At 47.5% G+C, this 22090-nt stretch overlaps 1 protein-coding gene across 1 annotated transcript in view; it reads right to left on the bottom strand.

The window, feature by feature from the left end:
* The window catches only part of LOC140395604 (dynein axonemal heavy chain 17-like), an 896966-nt gene that overhangs the window by 143110 nt on the left and 731766 nt on the right, over nt 1-22090 (bottom strand). Inside the window, exon 63 of the mRNA XM_072483576.1 lies at nt 6680-6872. Coding sequence (XP_072339677.1) covers nt 6680-6872 — 193 coding nt within the window. The remainder of the gene's footprint in view (nt 1-6679; nt 6873-22090) is intronic.

Here is a 22090-nt window from a genome sequence, read left to right as displayed (position 1 = left end):
AAGGATAGTTTAAAAATATTGTTGGACTATGACGATAAACTAAATATCATGGTGTAAAAATAAAATTCGGCCCATTTTTCAGATGGAAAATTAGGTTAAAAATATCCAATTTTGTACAGCTATGTTCAATGTCCCAAGAAAATCTGAAAAACATCATGCCCGATTGGCATTGGGCAATTTTTAGGGATATGGTGCAAATGGTATTGAGGAGCATAACACCTGTTTTAGTTTCCTCCGAGAAACTGGGCTAACTCGAGTGAAGCAGGATTTGGGCCTGCTTTGCTCATACCAGCACAGTGGTAAGCAACCACTACCAAAAAAGGTGGGTACTTTTGTTTCTCAGGATAATGTGAAGTCATTGCTGACCCCATTACATTTCCATATCATTGCTTTTTAAAAATAATATTTTATTAAAGGTTTCATATTTATCAAACACGATCTGAACGACAATACAACGATGAAAATTGTTCAAACATGGTACAATTGTCGTCTTAACACAAGAAATCAGAGATGCAGAAAAAACCCCAAAGGCTGCATCCAACCAGCCCCCCCCTTCCCCGTGTCCTCCCTAACCCCACCAATAACCCTGCCTCCCCCCTAACAGCTGATGGGAATTAACTATTGGAAGTGTGAGATAAATAACTGCTACCTCAGGTAGAATCCCTCGACTGATCCTCTGATGGTGTATTTGACGTTTCTCAGGTATATAAAAGTCCATAAGGTCACCCAAGGCCGAGGCACAGAACTCACCTTTGGGCTATCAGTGAGGCAAAGGCGAGCGCATCCGCCTTCAACCTGGTCCGCAGTCCCAATCTTGAACCAGGCTCGAGATCAATGTTAAGAACCGCTAACATGGTATTAAAGAAGGAGACTCAAAAGCTCACTATCTTTGGACAAGACCAGAACATGTGCGTATGGTTGGCGGGCCCACGCGAACACCCCTCGCACCAGTCCGCCACTCCATCAAAGAACCCGCTCATCCTACTTCTGGTTAGATGAGCTCTATGAACCACCTTGAGTTGGACGTAGATGCCAATGCCATGGTCCGCTCATAGATATTCGAGATCCTCCCCCCGCCAGTTCTTGCCAACCGTAAAATTTCCTCCAACAGAGAAGGCTGTGGTGCCAAGAGAAACACAGGGCAAACACCGTAAGCTAAGTCACACAATTGAAAATATTGGAATAGGTGTGTCCCTAATAGTTGGAATTTCGCTGAGAACTCCTCCCAACTGGCAAACCGTCCATATAAACAGGTCTCAAAAGCACTCTCGCCCCATCCCTTCCCTTGCCTTAAAAGTAGAATCCAAACCTGATGGTGCATACAAATGGTTACCATTTAGAGGAACCAGTAATAAGAACAAAGAACAAAGAAAATTACAGCACAGGTAAAGGCCCTTCGGCCCTCCCAGCCTGTGCCGATCCAGATCCTTTATCTAAACCTGTCACCAATTTTCCAAGGATCTACTTCCCTCCGTTCCCCGCCCGTTCATATATCTATCTAGATGCATCTTAAATGATGCTATTGTGCCCGCCTCTACCACCTCCGCTGGCAAAGCGTTCCAGGCACCCACCGCCCTCTGCGTAAAAAACTTTCCATGCACATCTCCCTTAAACTTTCCCCCTCTCACCTTGAAATCGTGACCCCCTTGTAATTGACACCCCCACTCTTGGAAAAAGCTTGTTGCTATCCACCCTGTCCAAACCTCTCATAATTTTGTAGACCTCAATCAGGTCCCCCCTTAACCTCCGTCTTTCCAATGAAAACAATCCTAATTTACTCAACCTTTCTTCATAGCTAACACCCTCCAAACCAGGCAACATCCTGGTGAACCTCCTCTGCACCCTCTCGAAAGCATCCACATCCTTCTGGTAATGTGCCGACCAGAACTGCACGCAGTATTCCAAATGTGGCCGAACCAAAGTCCTATACAACTGTAACATGATCTGCCGACTCTTGTACTCAATACCTCGTCCGATGAAGGCAAGCATGCTGTATGCCTTCTTGACCACTCTATCGACCTGCTTTGCCACCTTCAGGGTACAATGGACCTGAACTCCCAGATCTCTCTGTACATCAATTTTCCCCAGGACTCTTCCATTGACCGTATAGTCCGCTCTTGAATTAGATCTTCCAAAATGACTCACCTCGCATTTGCCTTGAACACCATCTGCCATTTCTCTGCCCAACTCTCTAATCTATTTATATTTTGCTGTATTCTCTGACAGTCCTCCTCGCTATCTGCAACTCCACCAATCTTAGTATCATCTGAAAACTTGCTAATCAGGCCACCTATACCTTCGTCCAGATCATTTATGTATATCACAAACAACAGTGGTCCGAGCACGGATCCCTGTGGAACACCACTAGTCACCTTTCTCCATTTTGAGACACTCCCTTCCACCACTACTCTCTGTCTCCTGTTGCCCAGCCAGTTCTTCATCCATCTAGCTAGTACACCCTGAACCCCATACGACTTCACTTTTTCCATCAACCTGCCATGGGAAACTTTATCAAACGCCTTACTGAAGCCCATGTATATGACATCTACAGCCCTTCCCTCATCAATTAACGTTGTCACTTCCTCAAAGAATTCTATTAGGTTTGTAAGACATGACCTTCCCTGCACAAAACCATGCTGCCTATCACTGATAAGTCTATTTTCTAACAAATGTGAATAGATCCTATCCCTCAGTATCTTCTCCAACAGTTTGCCTACCACTGACATCAAGCTCACAGGTCTATAATTCCCTGGATTATCACTGCTACCCTTCTTAAACAAAGGGACAACATTAGCAATTCTCCAGTCCTCCGGGACCTCACCCGTGCTCAAGGATGCTGCAAAGATATCTGTTAAAGCCCCAGCTATTTCTTCCCTCTCTTCCCTCAGTAACCTGGGATAGATCCCATCCGGACCTGGGGACTTGTCCACCTTAATGCCTTTTAGAATACCCAAAATTTCCCCCTTCCTTATGCCGACTTGACCTAGAGTATTTAAACATCCGTCCTTAGCTTCAACATCCATCATGTCCCTCTCCTTGGTGAATACCGATGCAAAGTACTCATTAAGAATCTCACCCATTTCCTCTGACTCCACGCATAAATTCCCTCTTTTGTCTTTGAGTGGGCCAATCCTTTCTCTAGTTACCCTCTTGCTCCTTATATACGAATAAAATCCTTGGGATTTTCCTTAACCCTGTTAGCCAAAGATATTTCATGACCCCTTTTAGCCGTCTTTATTGCGCGTTTGAGATTTGTCCTACTTTCCCGATATTCCTCCAAAGCTTCATCAGATTTAAGTCGCCTAGATCTTATGTATGCTTCCTTTTTCATTTTAGCTAGTCTCACAATTCCACCCGTCATCCATGGTTCCCTAATCTTGCCATTTCTATCCCTCATTTTCACAGGGACATGTCTGTCCTGCACTCTAATCAACCTTTCCTTAAAAGACTCCCACATTTCAAATGTGGATTTACCCTTAAAGTGCTGCTCCCAATCCACATTCCCTCGCTCCTGCCGAATTTTGTTATACTTGGCCTTTCCCCAATTTAGCACTCTTTCTTTAGGACCACTCTTGTCTTTGCCCATGAGTATTCTAAAACTTACGGAATTGTGATCGCTATTCCCAAAGTAATCACCGACTGAAACTTCAACCACCTGGCCAGGATCATTCTCCAATATCAGGTCCAGTATGGCCCCTTCCCGAGTTGGACTATTTACATACTGCTCTAAAAAACTCTCCTGGATGTTCCTTACAAATTCTGCTCCATCTACGCCTCCAACACTACATGAGTCCCATTCAATGCTGGGGAAGTTAAAATCTCCCATCACGACCACCCTATTGCTCCTACATTTTCCTATAATCTGTCGACATATTTGTACCTCTACTTCACGCTCGCTTTTGGGAGGCCTGTAGTAAAGTCCCAACAATGTTACTGCACCCTTCCTATTTCTTAGCTCTAACCATATTGCCTCAGTGCTCGAATCCTCCATTGTGCCCTCCTTAATCATAGCTGTGATATCATCTCTGACCAGTAATGCAACTCCTCCACCCCTTTTACCTCCCTCTCTATCCCTCCTGAAGCATCTATACCCTGGGATATTTAGTTGCCAGTCTTGCCCTTCCCTCAACCAAGTCTCCGTAATACCAATAACATCATATTCCCAGGTACTAATCCAAGCCCTAAATTCATCTGCCTTACCTGCTACACTTCTCGCATTGAAACAAATGCACCTCAACCACCTGTCCCTTTGCGTTCATCATCTCTTCCCTGTCTCCTCTTCCCCTTAGTCACATTGAGTTTATTATCTAGTACCTTACTGACTTTAGTTTCTGCCTCTTTACTGACCCCTAACTTCCTAATCTGGTTCCCATCACCCTGCCACATTAGTTTAAAACCTCCCCAACAGTGTTAGCAAAAGCACGCCCTAGGACATTGGTTCCAGTCCTGCCCAGGTGTAGACCATCCGATTTGTAATGGTCCCACCGCCCCCAGAACCGATTCCAATGTCCCAAAAATCTGAATCCCTCCCTCCTGCACCATCTCTCAAGCCACGTATTCATTCTGACTATTCTTGAATTTCTACTCTGACTGTCTCGTGGCACTGGTAGCAATCCTGAGATTACTACCTTTGAGGTCCTACTTTTTAACTTATCTCCTAACTCCCTAAATTCTGATTGTAGGACCTCATCCCATTTTTTACCTATATCGTTGGTGCCTATATGCACCACGACAACTGGCTGTTCACCCTCCCCCTTCAGTATGTCCTGTAGCCGATCTGAGACATCCCTGACCCGTGCATCCGGGAGGCAACATACCATTCGGGAGTCTCGTTTTCGACCACAGAAACGCCTGTCTACTCCCCTTACGATTGAATCCCCTATGACTATAGCCCTGCCAGTCTTTTTCCCGCCCTTCTGTGCAGCAGAGCCAGCCACGGTGCCATGAGCCTGGCTACTCCTGCCTTCCCCTGGTAAGTCATCTCCCCCAACAGTGTCCAAAACGGTATACCTGTTTTGGCGGGAGATGACCGCAGGGGACACCTGCACTGCCTTCCTGCTCTTTCTCTGCCTTTTGGTCACCCATTCCCTGTCTCCCTCACCAACCCTAATCTGCGGTGTGACCAACTCACTGAACGTTCTAACAACGACCTCCTCAGCATCGCGGATGCTCCAAAGTGAGTCCATCCGCAGCTCCAGAGCCGTCATGTGGTCTAACAGGAGCTGCAGCTGGACACACTTCCCTTACATGAAGGAGTCAGGGGAATCGGCCGCGTCCCTGAACTCCCACATTGAGCACGAGGAGCATAACATGTGTCTGGGACCTCCTGCCATTTTTACACTTTACCTTAACTGATTACAAATATAATATCAAATAATGAATAAGTGAAAGGAATAAGGATTTTACTTACCAATCACAATACTTACCAACCCAGGAAGAGTTAAATTTCTCCCAGCTACTTACCTTCCCGACAGACCCCTGGCCACTGCTCCCGCCGAAAATCCGAAGCTATAACTTGCGGATAAAAGAAAAAGAAAAGAGAGAGCTTACCTGATATTCACTCACCCCTTTAGGTTAGAGGAGGTGGAAGGGTGGGAGACACTACAAGTGTAGTGTCTCGGGTTTAGCAACCGCCCAACTTAAATAGAGGTAAAAATCAAATACTTAAGCACCTACCTGATTCCCAAGCTGCACTCCGGCTCTCTCTCTCTCTCCCGCTCCTGGAAATGAAGGCCGCTGGAACCTGGGGGCAAGTTTAAACACCTACCCGAATCCCAAGCTGCACTCGCTGCGCTCCGGCTCCCTCTCTCTCTCCCGCTCCCGGAAAGTTGTCTGAGCTGCCTCTATATCTTCAAAGTGGAGATCATCACTGAATTTGAGGTATATTTCGTTAGAGAGAGTGGGAGTGGTGCCATTACTAGGGCCGAGGCTCAACCCTTGACACAAACGTGCCTCCATCTTTCCCCATATGGTATCCGATTCTCTGTACCATCCCAACACCTTCTCCACGTTGGCCGCCCAGTAATACATGAGGAAATCTGGTAGCGCTAGCACCCCCCCCCAACTGTTGACCCCTCTGGAGGTACACCCTGTGAATTCACGGCACCCTACCCACCTACATAAAGGAATTCACTAACTTGTTCACCCCAGCAAAGAATGTTTTAGCGAGAAAAACAGGAAGGCATTGGAACAAAAATAGAAACCTCAGCAGAATATTCAACTTGATGGTTTGAACTCTGCCCACCAGGGATTAGGGAAGGCTACTCACTCCATCTCTGCAAATCAAGTCTCACTTTATCTAACAAACTTATAAGTTTAGCTCATGGAGCCTATGCCAATCAGATGTCACTTGGATGCCCAGATACCAGAAGCTACCTCTGGCCCGACAGAAGGGCAATACCCACAGGTTGGTTCCCCCGCCTGGGGGATTAACTGGAAAGTATTCACTTTTTCCCAGGTTTAACTTATAGCCCAAAAAGGAGCCAATGCCCCTCAGCAGTCTCATAATTACATCTATAGAGGCGACCGGATCTGTGACATACAGATATTATTGCGAGTTCTAGCGCCTGACATCTAAACTCAGTTATCAGCAGGAATAGGAGGAAGGCATGTTCATCAATTCAGCAGTAATTTAAAAGTCCATACTCGTTCTCTGAAGCAATTTTAAACATCATCATACCTCCAATTTTAGCAGATAAGGCAGCCAGTGTTCATTCAGAAGATCATTTCTGTATTTTTTTGTGAAGTATCCAACATAAGAAACAAAGGCTGTAACAAGAAGCACATCACCACACAATGTTTTTTCCTGTTCCTTGAACTTCGCCACAGAATCACCCCAGCGGATCTTCTCTGACACCAAACCTCCAACAAGTCTGTAAAAAGATCATTTTTTTTAATGCAAATGTCCTCTATTTCCTTCTTTTTGTCCAGTTTGTATAATAATTATTATATTATATTATAATAATTATTATAGGCTAGGAGAAAGGGTAGGAAGATGATTTGCTTTTTACGATTGTTATTCTAAATCATGGACTAGCAGATGTGCCAGTAAGACCTAGGTACATGTAGTCGATGTTTTCTGTGAAAGCAGCGAGAAAAAAAATCAAAGTTGCTATTGCAAAATTTCTCTTAACTGAATTCTTCTGCCAATTATGGCCCTTCATATAATGCTGTCAAGCACTTCACAAACAATTAATTACTTTTGAAGTGTAGCCACTGACTTGAAAAATCCTTTCACAAAATCAGTGAACACCGAGAATGCCAATGGTCTCACTATACCTAGTCTTAAAGCAAGAAGGACCATTGTGTGAATTTTGGCCTGGAATTTCCTCTCAGCAGCTTGGCATTGGTGTTCACTGTTGATTACACAAAAAATCCTAAGGTTATACAATTTACTCTCTAATTCAGTTCATAGAATTTACAGTGCAGAAGGAGGCCATTCGGCCCATCGAGTCTGCACCGGCTCTTGGAAAGAGCACCCTACCCAAGCCCAGACCTCCACCCTATCCCCATAACCCAGTAACCCCACCCTACACTAAGGGCAATTTTGGACACTAAGGGCAATTTAGCATGGCCAATCCACCTAACCTGCACATCTTTGGACTGTGGGAGGAAACCAGAGCACCCGGAGAAAACCCACGCACACATGGAGTTAACGTGCAGACTCCGCACAGACAGTGACCCAAGCCGGGAATCGAACCTGGGACCCTGGAGCTGTGAAGCAATTGTGCTAACCACCATGCTACCGTGCTACCGTGCATGCTAATAATAATCCTAATGATATATAGATATATGTGGCAGTAAGTTTCTGTAATAACCCTCACGAGGCCCATAGGGATGACCTGATTGATCTCCTTGTGGGGCTCGTGGAATACAATGGGCGGAGGGAGACCTATCAGCTGGGGCTCATGAAATCAACCCTTTCAAACCACGCTGGAATGGAAACGGCATTATCGGTAGTCCCGGTTGGGACTTGTTGGATTTATTAACTGTTTGGTGGCCTTTAAAAAATCAACTAAATACATATTGAAAAATAAAATGATACTTGGAAATACTTAGTTTGCAAAAGGTTTAATCAAAGTTATAAAAAATGAGTGAACTATTGAACACTTAAGGTCATGTCTACAAATACTAACAATGTTTTGAAGGATGTACTGTATAAGCCTCACCTAAAGAAACAATATGAAGGTACATTCAGCAGAATTGCAACAATCTGGTAACATAGTAAGGCGAGGCTGCCTAGTGTGTGGCATCAATAACATGGCAACCCAATGGAAATTGTTGGCGGAACAGTCCTTGGAGCTAAGAATGGCCATAGAACTATCCCTCTTGCGTGAAAACATGGAAATGGGAGTCCAGGTAACTTCAGGGATTCTTGGACTTGGATGTACATAGCGTTGGCCGCCTACCGTTCTGGCGGGTAACGCCCCCCCCCAAGAGCAAGACCTATGGGACCCAATCGCAACCTGAGCAACGTTATAGTTAGACCCACTGACCAAGAACCACTGCAGCCCGACAAGACATCTATCCTCAAGTCCAGGAAGAAGACTCACAACGTTGCTGCACTTGTGGTTGCAGGAACCGTGGGGGCTGAGAGCGCCAGAATCAACAGCAAATGTGTCACACTGGTCAGGTGACACACTACCAGGGCTCTATATTTAGTCCAGCCCGATGAGGATGATTGCGTGCAATTAAATTGTATTACGGCACCACAATTAGCCCCAATCAAGATAACCACCCAAGTGAATGGCTACCCCTCAGATATGGAAATAGATACAGGGCTGCTGTCTCAGTCATTGGACAACAAACTTACTGGAAAATTTGTTTCGGGATCCAGCACTTGGGCCTAACGGACACTAAGGCACAGTTGGCAATGTACACCGGAGAACCATTAACGATAATGATGACTCCGGTTACCATTGGACAACAATCAGTTCAACAGCCATTGGAAGTGGTCCAGGGTTCCGGACCCAGTCTTCTGGTCCATGACTGGTTACAGAGACTCTGCCTAGATTGGCAACAGATTTTAGAATGGGTACGGGCAGATTGAGGTCCTGGGGAAATATCCGGAAGTCTTCCAAGACAGCTAGGTTTACTTTGATCCAGCTGCCCAACCCAAGAAATACAGCCCTGCAAGAGGCAGGCGATGTTTAAACTGCGGGAAGCCTAGACACTATGCAGCCTTGTGCAGGTCTGCACCACCAGTCAGGGGCCAGCGCTCCCAATTCCGACGACGGCGCATTCAGAGCGTGCAACAACGATTACAGGATTCTGATACTGGCAGCACAACGGATCCAGAGGAAGAATGCCTGGACTCCGCCTACTGTGTGGGCATCATTACCAAATGTGAATATGCCACATCCAACTCATCACAAATTCAATCAATCCTCGCTGTGGATTCTGCGGACGACTGGCATGCGGTGATGCAGGTCAACCACTGCTCCATCCAGTTTAAGCTGGACACAGGTGCTTCTGCCAACCTCCTCTCACAGGCAGATTTCAAACTCATCAAGAAGCCCCCCAAGGTCCTTCCAGCAGCCTGCAGGCTCCTGGACTACAACGGAAATTCCATCACGTCACTGGGATCATGCTATCTACTTGTCTCCAACCGGAACACCCAGGCACAGTTAAGTTTTGAAATTGTCAAGTCAGACAGGGCATCCCTACTTGGCACGCATGCCTGCAAGCAGCTGAACCTCGTGCAGCGGGTTTACGCAACGACATCCTCCAATGTGGATCTTAAGGCCGGAATTGACGACATCCTCTCTCAGTATCCGTATGTGTTCGACGGGATGGGCACGCTGCCATATCGATACAAGATTCTGCTACGACCTGATGCCAAGCCAGAGGTCCACGCACCACGCCGGGTCCCGGCTCCGCTGGGGGAGCGCCTGAAGGCACAGCTCAAGGATCTTCAGCAACAGGACATCATTTCCAAGGTAACCGAACCGACTGACTGGGTCAGCTCAATGGTATGCGTTAGAAAGCCTTCGGGAGATCTGCGCATCTGCATTGATCCCAAGGATCTCAATAAGAATATAATGCATGAACATTACCCCATCCCGAAGCGGGAGGAACTCACCAGTGAGATGGCACACGCACGTTTTTTCACCAAGTTAGATGCGTCACATGGATTTTGGCAAATCCAGCTGGATGAGTCCTGCAGAAGGCTCTGCACCTTCAACACCCCGTTTGGCAGATACTGCTATAATCGCATGCCATTTGGCATTGTCTCGGCATCGGAGATCTTCCATCGCATCATGGAGCAGATGATGGAGGGCATTGAAGGGGTTCGTGTGTACGTGGACGACATCATCATATGGTCCACGACCCCTGAAGAGCATGTTTCCCGTCTCCAGCAGGTATTCCGCCATGTCCATGCCAATGGCCTGAAGCTGAACAGGTCCAAATGTTGCTTTGGCATGTCGACACTCAAGTTCCTAGGTGACCAGATCTCTCGGCAGGGCATGCGCCCGGACACAGACAAGGTCAAGGCCATCAAAGCCATGAAGGTCCCTGAAGACAAGAAGGCGGTGTTGCGCTTCCTGGGCATGGTTAATTTTCTGGACAAGTTCATCCCAACCTGGTCTCACACACCACAGCCCTACGAAACCTGGTGAAAAAGTCCACTGCCTTTGAGTGGAACGCAGCACATCAGGCAGAGAGATTGGAGCTGAAAGCCAAGCTCACCACTGCACCCGTCTTGGCATTTTTTGACCAAGACAGGGAGACAAAGATCTCAACAGATGCGAGCCAGGATGGCATCGGTGCGGCGCTGCTTCAACGCGATGACATTTCATCCTGGGCACCGCTAGCCTACGCATCGAGGGCTATGACGCCCACCGAAAGAAGGAATGCACAAATAGAGAAAGAATGCCTGAGTCTTCTCACTGGCATTCTCAAGTTTCACGTCTATGTCTACGGCCTGCCGACATTCACTGTCGAGACGGATCATAGGCCTCTGGTCCACATTATCCACAAGGACCTGAACGACATGACACCTCGGTTGCAGCACATCCTCCTCAAACTCAGAAGATACGACTTTGACTTAGTGTACATGCTTGGCAAGGAGCACATTATCGCTGATGCATTGTCCCACTCCATCACATGGCCTAGTGACCCGCTGGAAATCATCCGGCAGACTGAATCACAGGTGCAGCTGTGTGCTAGCACCCTCCCGGCTTCTGATGAGAAGGTGGTTTGTATCCGTGAGGGGACAGCCAAAGACCCCCTCTTGCAGCGTGTCATGCACCACCTCGCCAATAGCTGGCAGAAAGGGCAGTGCCCACAATTTTACAATGTAAAGAACGACCTGATGGTGATTGATGGTATCCTCCTCAAGCTGGACCAGATTGTCATTTCACTCAGTCTCCAGAGCTTGGTTGTCCGCCAAATCCTTAAGGGACACCTGGGCGTCGAGAAGTGCAGACGCAGAGCCAGGCAGGCTGTCTACTGGCCCGGTATTAGCCAGGACATCTCGAACATGGTCCTGAACTGTGCGACCTGTCTACGCTTCCAGCCAGCGCAGAGCAAGGAGACGCTCCAGCAGCATGAAATCGAAACCTCCCCGTGGCCCAAGGTTGGCATCGACCTCTTTCGTGCGAATGTCGTGACTACGTGTTGATTATTGACTATTTCTCCAACTACCCTGAAGTCGTGAACCTCTCAGACCTCACATCTCGGACCGTCATCAAGGCCTGTAAGGAGACGTTCACCAGGCATGTTATCCCACTCACTGTCATGAGTGATAATGGCCCGTGCTTCAGCAGCCACAAGTGGTCTGTGTTTGCCAAGTCATACCATTTCAAAAATGTCACTTCCAGCCCACACTATCCGCAGTCCAGTGGGAAGGTTGAAAAAGGGCTGCACATTGTGAAACAGCTCATCTGCAAGGCCGCGGATTCTGCTTCTGACATCTACCTCCCACTGTCCACTGGCATGTCGCCGGCACAACTCCTGATGAACAAGGATCTGCGGATGACATTTCCAGCCATACACTTGCCCAACCTGGATCACCTCCCGGTGCTGCAGAGGGTACAGCAGCTCTGAAACCAGCAAAAGCAGGGCGATGATGCTCATGCCACCGATTTGCCCGTATTATCTCCGGCAGACACTGTCAAGATCAAGATATCGGATGACTGCTCCAGCTGTCATTGTTCGACAGGCTGCGCCCCGCTCGTATGTTGTACGTATGACTGATGGTTCTGTTGTGCGACGAAACAGATGGGCACTGCGCAAAGTTGCCTGCCCGCAACCGCTTTCTTCTCCGTTTCCGTCCGTTGATTTGCCACCTCCTGATACCGCGAACTACAAGGCCACCAGTCAGGCTTCCAGCCCGCCTGGCAAGGTGCCGTAGTCCCCACTACCACCTCTCCAGTGGTCGACAAGGATCTGACGCAAGCCCCAGAGACTGGACTTATGAACATTTGTTTTGTTTGCTATGTTCTGTTTTCTCACATTAGACAGCTGTCTTCACATGTAAATACATTCACATATGCCACTGCTTGTAAATATGTTAATATATGCCACCACATGTAAGTACGTTCCCATATGCCAACAAAACATTTTTTAAAAGGAGCGATGTCATGATATGCAGACATGCAGATAATGATATTGTGGTGATACACCACTGTACTTCCCTAGCATTGTACATAGTTATATAATAGTTGTGTGTAACGTGGCCCTGTAATCCTGTGTATTGTACTGTGTATTGTACTGTAGCTCTGTAGAGGTTCGGTCACCTGTATGTAACCTGACCTGGCCACGGAGAGCTCCGCCTTGGCCACTTCCACGGGAGTTAGGTATAAGACACAGCTTCTGAGACCTGACCCATTTGTCTGGGGTCGTCTGTGTCGGGTAAGCTTCCTATGTAGTGTATTAACGCCTTGGTTAAAGTCTCACATGTCTTTGTGGTTCTTGACGCTTAGTGCATCAGATATACAGACAGGCAGCTAATGAACACAGAGAACAGGGCATGACCAATGAGTAGGCAGGACACTCAGGAGTGGGTGGTATCTCACTATAAAAGGCATGAAGCACTCACACTCTGCCTCTTTCACATCTACAGAGTGAGTCCGGGTGTATTTACAGTATCACACCTCCAGCACGTGGCTAAGAGCTAGTCTGGTTCAGTCAGACAGAGTAACCACACTTAGGTTGCAGCCTGTGTTATCCCAGAGTACATAACACAACAATAAGTACATGCAATACCTCCCCAAATGGCATCAGGTCGGCGTTATCTCCTCATTGGGACAATGTGACAGAGAGGCTGATAGCCTCTGCTTCAAGAAGATTGGCTGACGTAGAGCATAGGTACGCTCGAATTGAAAAGGAAGGAACGGCTGTGATCTTCGCAATCAAAAAGTTTCATATCACCCTTTATCCAACGGTCTGGCTGAAAGGACAGGGCAAACCTTCAAGAGGGGCATGAAGCTGATCGGTCGCACACAAAGTGGCTCCTGTTTGGAGGTGTTAGTTTCGGCCCTTTCTACCCAGTTAATGGGTGATTTTTGTGGAAAAGGTGTGAAGTGAGTGGAGGATGGTGATTTCTACACCAGAGTGGAATATTGGCAGGGTATCACACCTGGCAAAATCAGTCAGAGCCCTAGCTTTGGAGTTGGAGGAGACAGGTGGTGCAGAACCAGTGGAAAAAATGGTGGAGGGGGAAGGGTCAGTGTCATCTGCAACGCTACCTGTGGAGCAGTTGTTGGACTTTATCAAAGGAAAGTATTGGCAACAGCAAAAGGGGATGCAGGGGGACTGGTCCAGTGAGATTGAGGGAGCAGTAGCCCCTCTTCGCGGAACTCTAGATTGGGTAGAGAACCGCTTAGAGTCACAAGGGCCGACGATCCAAGAGGTAGAAAGGGTGGTGTCCAACTGTAGTGACCGAATCATGGCTTTGGAGGCAGAGATGGCAATGCTGGGGGAGGCCTGCAAGATGCTGCAGGCACCGAGGAGAATCAGTCCTGGTGGCAGAATCGTAGGTCTGCCGGAGGATGTGGAGGGAACGAGTGCCTCAGGCAATGTTTCGTGGATGTTCAAGAAGTTGGTTGAGGCGGGGGTCTTCATGAAAGTCCATCGGTCACTAAGACAGAGACCGAGAGCTGGGGAACTGCCACGGGCAATGATTGTGCATATGCAAAAGTTCTAGGATAAGGAGAAGATTCTGAGGTGGGCAAAGGCGACTCAGGACTGTAGCTGGGAGGGGAACTGCATCCGGATTTATCAGGAGATTGGTGCAAACCTGGCCAAACGGCGGGCAGGCTTTAATAAGGCCAAAGCGGCGCTCTTTCGGAGCAAGATTTGGTTTCGGGTGTTGTAACCTGCCAAACTTTGGGTGACTTTTAAGGGCAGGTACATTACTTTATGACACCGGAGGAGGTGGACGGCTTTGTCAAGGAATATGGGTTGGGTGAGGGCTAATGTTAGGAATTTTTCTGTATCATGACCTGTGAAGTAGATGCGAGTTTTGAAATTGTTATGTTGTTTTTTCTTGCACATGTTGGGTTTTGGTATTGGTTTTATGGTGTGATCTGGGTGTGCAATATGTGTGGGTGCTCAGTTGTTCTTTGCACATGTTGGATTGGTATTGGATTGGGTCGATGAAGGGATGGTACAGAGTTTTGGGTTGGATGCACTTGCTGGAGCGAGGGGGGAAGGGGTCCCTGGTGGCCAGGATCTGGGGAGGGATGTGTTGAAAGAGAAAGGTGGTGCAAGCAGAGTGGGGGAGGGTAGTTTGGGCGGTTTGGGTCGGATCCTTTGTCTGAATCTCCAGGTGGGGAGTTGCCATGCTAGCAGGGATGCTAATAAATGCAAGCAGTATGGGGTGGGGTTGGTGTGGGTTGCCAGGGGTAGGGTGGGGGAGGGGGGGGGGGTGGAGGGGGAGAGGGGATGGCGGAGGTGTCTAGAGGGTGGTACAGGGGAGAGGAGGAGCTGGTGATGCTGATGGCTCTTTGGTTGGGTTTAGGAGAGGATGGAGAGGGTGGCCATTTTAGGTGGGCCCAGGTTAGAAAGGCACCTGATGGTTAGGCAAGATCTGTGCTAGGTAGGGATGGCATACTCAATCAGGCGGTAGCTCAGAAACCCCCAGTGAGAACAGTAACATGAAACCTGCAAGGTTTAAATGATCCGGTTAAACAGTCCTGGGTGTTTGCGCACCTAAAATGGTCTTCTTCAGAAGACACATCTACGGGTGAAGGACCAGACGCGTTTAAGGGAGGGGCAGACGTTCCATTTGGGTTTTGACTCTAAGTCGAGGGGGGGTTGCGATCCTATTCAGCAAAAAGATGGCATTTGTGGTGGTTAGGGAGATGCGGAACACGTGGGTGGGGGTAGGTTTGTGATGGTGAGTGGCGTCCTGGCAGGGGCGTCAGTGGTTTTAGTTAATGTATATGCGCCAATTGGGATAACGTGAATTTTGTTAAGAAACTGTTAGTGTCCATCCCGGATTTGGAAGATCCCATCAGTTGATAATGGAGGTTGATTTTAATTGTGTGCTGGACCTTGGGGAGGATAGGTCTAGCCCAGGTCAATGGTCCGATCAGGGATGGCAAAGGGGCTGGGGGTATTTATGGACCAGATGGGGGGGTTGGACCCATAGAGGTTTAGGCATCTGGGAGTGAGGGAGTACTCCTTCTTCTCCCATGTACATCGGATATACTCCCTTATTGATTTCTTTGTGGTGGGGGTGCAATACGCAGGGATAGGTGCAGGTGGAGGCAGCCTCATGTGTGGGGACGGCCCCACTCCCATTTTCCCCAGGTAGGCACAGTAGCAGTCCCTTTGTTACATAGAACATAGAACAGTACAGCACAGAACAGGCCCTTCGGCCCTCGATGTTGTGCCGAGCTTTGTCCGAAACCAGGATCAAGCTATCCCACTCCCTGTCATTCTGGTGTGCTCCATGTGCCTATCCAATAACCGCTTGAAAGTTCCTAAAGTGTCCGACTCCACTATCACAGCAGGCAGTCCATTCCACACTTTAACCACTCTCTGAGTAAAGAATCTACCTCGGACATCCCTCCTATATCTCCCACGCCGAACATTATAGTTATGCCCTCTTGTAACAGCTACATCCACCCGAGGAAATAGTTTCTGAACGTCCACTCTATCTATCCCCCTCATCATCTTATAAATCTCTATTAAGTCGCCTCTCATCCTCCTTCGCTCCAATGAGAAAAGCCCCAGCTCCCTCAGCCTTTCCTCATAAGACCTACCCTCCAATTCAGGCAGCATCCTGGTAAATCTCCTTTGCACCCTTTCCAATGCTTCCACATCCTTCCTATAATGACGTGACCAGAACTGCACACAATACTCCAAATGTGGTCTCACCAGGGTCCTGTACAGTTGCAGCATAACCCCACGGCTCTTAAACTCAAGCCCCGTTAATAAACGCTAACACACTATAGGCCTTCTTCACGGCTCTATCTACTGGAGTGGCAACCATCAGAGATCTGTGGACATGAACCCCAAGATCTCTCTGTTCCTCCACATTCCTCAGAACTTGCCGTTGACCCTGTAATCCGCATTTCAATTTGTCCTACCAAAATGAAACACCCCACACTGATCAGGGTTAAACTCCATCTGCCATTTTTCGGCCCAGCTCTGCATCCTATCAATGTATCTTTGCAGCCCTCCACCTCATCCACTACTCCACCAATCTTGATGACATCAGCAAATTTACTGAGCACCCTTCAGACCCCTCCTCCAAGTCATTTATAAAAATCACAAATAGCAGAGGACCCAGCACTGATCCCTGTGGTACACCGCTGGTAACTAGTCTCCAGTCTGAAAATTTTCCATCCACCACCACCCTCTGTCTTCTATGTGATAGCCAGTTACTTATCCAATTGGCCAAATTTCCCTCTATCCCACACCTCCTTACTTTCTTTATGAGCCGACCATGGGGAACCTTATCGAAGGCCTTACTGAAATCCATGTATACGACATCAACTGCTCTACCTTCATCTACACACTTAGTTACCTCCTCAAAGAATTCAATCACATTTGTGAGGCAAGACTTACCCTTCACGAATCCGTGTTGACTATCCCGGATTAAGCTGCATCTTTCCAAATGGTCATTAATCCTATCCCTCAGGACCTTTTCCATGAACTTACCGACCACCGAAGTAAGACTAACGGGCCTATAATTACGAGGGTCATTCCTATTCCCTTTCTTGAACAGAGGAACAACATTCGCCACTCTACAGTCCTTTGGCACTATCCCCGTGGATAGTGAGGACACAAAGATCAAAGCCAAAGGCTCTGCAATCTCATCCCTTGCCTCCCAAAGAATCCTAGGATATATCCCATCTGGCGCAAGGGACTTGTCTACCCTCAGGTTTTTCAAAATTGCTAACACATCTTCCCTCAGAACATCCACCTCCTCCAGCTTACCCGCCTGTATCACACTCTAAAATACATAGCCCCTCTCCTCGGTGAACACTGGAGAAAAGTATTCATTCAACGCCTCTCCTATCTCTTCTGACTCCATGAACAAGTTCCCACTACTGTCCTTGACCGGCCCTAACCTCACCCTGGTCATTCTTTTATTTCTCACATAAGAGTAAAAAGCCTTGGGGTTTTCCTTGATCCAACCCGCCAAGGACTTCTCATGCCCCCTCCTAGCTCTCCTAAGCCCTTTTTTTTTAGCTCATTCCTTGCTACCTTGTAACCCTCAAGCGACCCAACTGAACCTTGTTTTCACATCCTTACATATGCTTCCTTTTTCCTCTTGACAAGACATTCAACCGCTTTTGTGAACCATGGTTCCCTCACACGGCCATTTCCTCCCTGCCTGACAGGGACATACCTATCAAGGACACACAGTATTTGTTCCTTGAACAAGCTTCACTTTTCATTTGTGCCTTTCCCTGACAGTTTCTGTTCCCATCTTATGCTCCCTAATTCTTGCCTAATCGCATCATAATTACCCCTCCCCCAATTATAAACCTTGCCCTGCCGTACAGCCCTATCCCTCTCCATTGCAATAGTGAAAGAAAACGAATTGTGGTCACCATCTCCAAAGTGCTCTCCCACAAACAAATCTAACACTTGGCCCGGTTCATTACCCAGTACCAAATCCAATGTGTCCCCACCACTTTTCGGCCTATCCACATATTGTGTCAGGAAACCCTCCTGCACACACAGTACAAAAACTGCCCCATCCGAACTGTTCGACCTATAGAGGTTCCAATCAATATTTGGAAAGTTAAAGTCACACATGACAACTACCCTGAGACCTTCACACCTATCCATAATTTGCTTTGCAATTTCTTCCTCCACATCTCTATTACTATTTGGGGGCCTATAGAAAACTCCAACAACGTGACCGCTCCTTTCCTATTTCTGACTTCAGCCCATATTACCTCAGTAGGTGGATCCCCCTCGAACTGCCTTTCTGTAGCCGTTAAACTATCCTCGATTAACAATGCTACTCCTCCACCTCTTTTACCACCTTCACTACTCTTACTGAACCATCTACACCCAGGAACTTCCAACAACCATTCCTGTTCTAACCATGTCTCCATAATGGCCACAACATCGTAGTTCCAAGTACCAATCTACACTCCAAGTTCACCTACCTTATTCCGGTTGCTCCTTGCATTAAAGTAGACACACTTCAACCCACCTTCCTGCCTGCCGGTACACTCCTGCAACCTTGATACCCTCCTCAGTACCTCACTACTCTCAACACTGGCTTCTGGACTACAGCTCGTTTTCCAATCCCCCTGACAAATTAGTTTAAACCCCCCCGAAGAGCCGTAGCAAATTTTCCTCCCAGGATATTGGTACCCCTCTGGTTCAGGTGCAAACCATCCTGTTTGTACAGGTCCCACCTTCCCCAGAATGTGCTCCAATTATCCACATAACTAAAACCCTCCCTCCTACACCACCCCTGCAGCCACATGTTTATCTGCACTCTCTTCCTTGTTGTGTCATCTCTCAGAATTTGGAATCAATTGAGGTGGCATGTTGATATAGGACGTATGTCGGTATTGCTCCAATATGTGGGGAACCACAGGTTTATACCAGGAGTGATGATGCACTGTATTGGAGTTGGTACAGGGAATGGATAGAATGGGTTAGGGACCTGTTCATAGAGGGGACGTTCGCAGGGCTAGAGGAATTGAAGGGGGAGTTTGAATTGCCAAGGGGGAATGAATTTAGGCCTTTGCAGGTTTGGGGTTTTGCCTGGAAGGAGCTGCTCTTGTTCCCTCAGTTGCCAAAGCACCATTGTCAGGTAAGTTGTTAACTCTGGATGAGCTGGGGAAGGAGCTGATTGGGGATATTTACGAATGTTTTTTGGAGATGGAGAAAGCATCAATGGAAGGGATAAAACGGGAAATGAGAGGAGGAACTGGGGATTGAGCTTAGGTGGGGGACCTGGAGTGAAATAATGCACCTGAATAATTGGACCTCATCCTGTGCTAGGATGAGCCTTATACAGTTCAAGGTGGTACATAGGGCTCATATGTCTCGGCCCGTCTGAGTGGGTTTTTCCCCAGAGGTGGAGGATGTATGCAAGAAATATGGGAGGGGCCGGCGAACCCGCTCATATGTCTGGGAGGTGCACAAAGTTGGAGGGTGTCTGGCAGAGGTTTTCGAGATACTGGTAGAGACAGTGAGATGAGGATGTCACCGTGTCCTTTGGTGGTGATTGTTGGGGTGTCAGATTTGCCACAGCTGCTGGAGGGGAAGGGGGCCAATGTCATGGCCTCCACCTCTCTGATTGTCTGGCGGCGAATTTTACTGAGTTGGAGGTCGGCGGCGCCACCGGGAGTCCAGGCGTGGTTGGGGGATTTGGATGAATTAAGGCATGGGGGCTGGTTTAGCACAGGGCCAAATAGCTGGCTTTTAAAGCAGACCAAGGCAGGCCAGCAGCGCGGGTTCAATTCCCGTACCAGCCTCCCTGAACAGGCGCCAGACTGTGGTGACTAGGGGCTTTTCACAGTAACTTCATTTGAAGTCTACTTGTGACAATAAGCAATTTTCATTTCATTTTATTTCAAGACTGGAGAAGATCAATTTTGCTCTTAGGGGGTCTGAAGAGGGGTTTTATGTACAATGGAGGCTTTTTATGTCCTTATTTGAAGATCTATTTGTCGCCAGTGTTGTGTTATGTACTCTGGGATAACACAGGCTCCAACTCGATGCAGATATGACCAAAAGATACTCCAGACTTTGAAGTAAGTTCAATGTGATTTATTGAACCGTTAGCACAGTTCTCTATGAGTTCGACTCTCCTGCTAATCTTGCTATCGTAACTCAGTCTAACTAACCAGGCTGCTCTAAGCCACGTGGTGGGTGTGATGCTTCTGATCTGCCCCTGTCCTACTCTTTAAGTGTCGACTGTGGAAAGAGACAGAGCATGTGTGCCCTGTCCTTATATATGGGTTGTGTAATCCTCCCTTATGGTAGTGTCACCTCTGGGTGTCTTGACTGCCCATTGGTCGTGTCCTATTCTATGTGTTCATTAGCTGTATGTCTGCATGTCATGATGTCTCTGGTGCTCCCTCTAATGTTTACTTAGTCATAGTGTATTTACATTAACTCCTTGTGTATTTACAGTGATGCATATTGCCACATCCCCCCTTTTTTCGTGTTACATATTTTCTGTACAGTTTTAAAGAAAAATTGAACAAAAACAGGTAAATAAGTGATGACATATACATGTTATGATGACTGTGGTGACTATACAAGATCAAAGAATAGTTATGAGTCCAAAGTTCATGAATTTACACGGTCGAGTGGCTTTTTTGTGCTATATGGAAGTGTCGATGTTGATGTTGTAATTCCCTTGTGAACGCCGTCAGTGTCCTGGTCTTAACGTAACCAAGAAGTCATCAGGAGGTGTTCAAATGGTCAAATCACTTCATTGTCTGAGATGGACTCTTTTTTTTAAATGCTTGTGGTAGCAATTCTTGATGACATCTTTCCTGAAAGCTGGTTTGCTTGTCCGTAGTGTAGCAAACGTGAATTGGTAAGATGCGTTGACATGCCATGGTATGTTTGCACTCTTGCCATTGTTCTGAGCTGAGCAGTAACATTGTGGGCAGAGTTTACCATGTCATACCAGATGTAGTTCTATTGTTGTTGTCATTGGTGTTATTGAGGTGCTTGTTGTTGTGTTTGTTGCCTCTGGTACGCTTCTTGAGTTGTCTTTGTTGTTGTTTTTGTGGGTTTTGTTGTTGTGTTTGTTGCGCTCAATGACCACACCGAGTGGAGAATTTGAGTCCTTCACAAAGTTACTTGTGTCAGTGTCCTTTGTGGCATCTGCTGTTTCATTGAGCGTGCCATCTCTGATTCATCGGCGCTCCCCGTCTGGAGTCATGTCCGGTTCACTGGCATCATCTTTGGCTTTTTGATGCTCCCCGTCTGGAGCCCTTTTTGGTTCACCTGAATCACCTTTGGTTTCTTGATGCTCCCCGTCTGGAGCCATTTCAGGTTCTTGTGGAGAGGGTCGAGTAGAAGAGGTTCGAATTAACGTGGTGTCACTGGAGTCACTAGTAGCCTCACTTTGATTGTCGAGTGCCTCTGTACATACTAGCTGTGATCTGTCAGTCTCGCTGAGATGTCGCACATCTTGTCTGGGAATTGTGAAGCCTTTGTCACTTGTCGCACATACAGTGGGTAGACCTTCAGTGTCTTCTTGTCGGTTAGATGAGCTGGGTAGACTGTCAGAGTCTTCTTCTGGCGGCTCAAATAATCTGGGTAGACTGTCATAGTCTTTTTGTTGTTCACGTGAGCGTGGTAGACTGTCATTGTCGTCTTGCTCTGCACTTGAGCGTGGAGGACTTGCATCCTCTGCTGCTGGTTGCTCAAATAAGGTTGCTAGATCTTCATGGTCTTGTTCATGCAAGGACTGCGCTCTGGAGTCTTGAGTTGCTTCCATCGTGGAGGCTGTCAACGAGAACAAAGAACAAAGAAATGTACAGCACAGGAACAGGCCCTTCGGCCCTGCAAGCCCGTGCCGACCATGCTGCCCGACTAAACTACAATCTTCTACACTTCCTGGGTCCGTATCCCTCTATTCCCATCCTATTCATGTATTTGTCAAGATGCCCCTTAAATGTCACTATCGTCCCTGCTT

This window comes from Scyliorhinus torazame, chromosome 18, assembly GCF_047496885.1.
Source record: "Scyliorhinus torazame isolate Kashiwa2021f chromosome 18, sScyTor2.1, whole genome shotgun sequence".
Lineage (NCBI taxonomy): Eukaryota > Metazoa > Chordata > Chondrichthyes > Carcharhiniformes > Scyliorhinidae > Scyliorhinus > Scyliorhinus torazame.
Note: the sequence above shows the minus strand (reverse complement) of the source record. Positions and strands in the feature narration are given on the sequence as shown.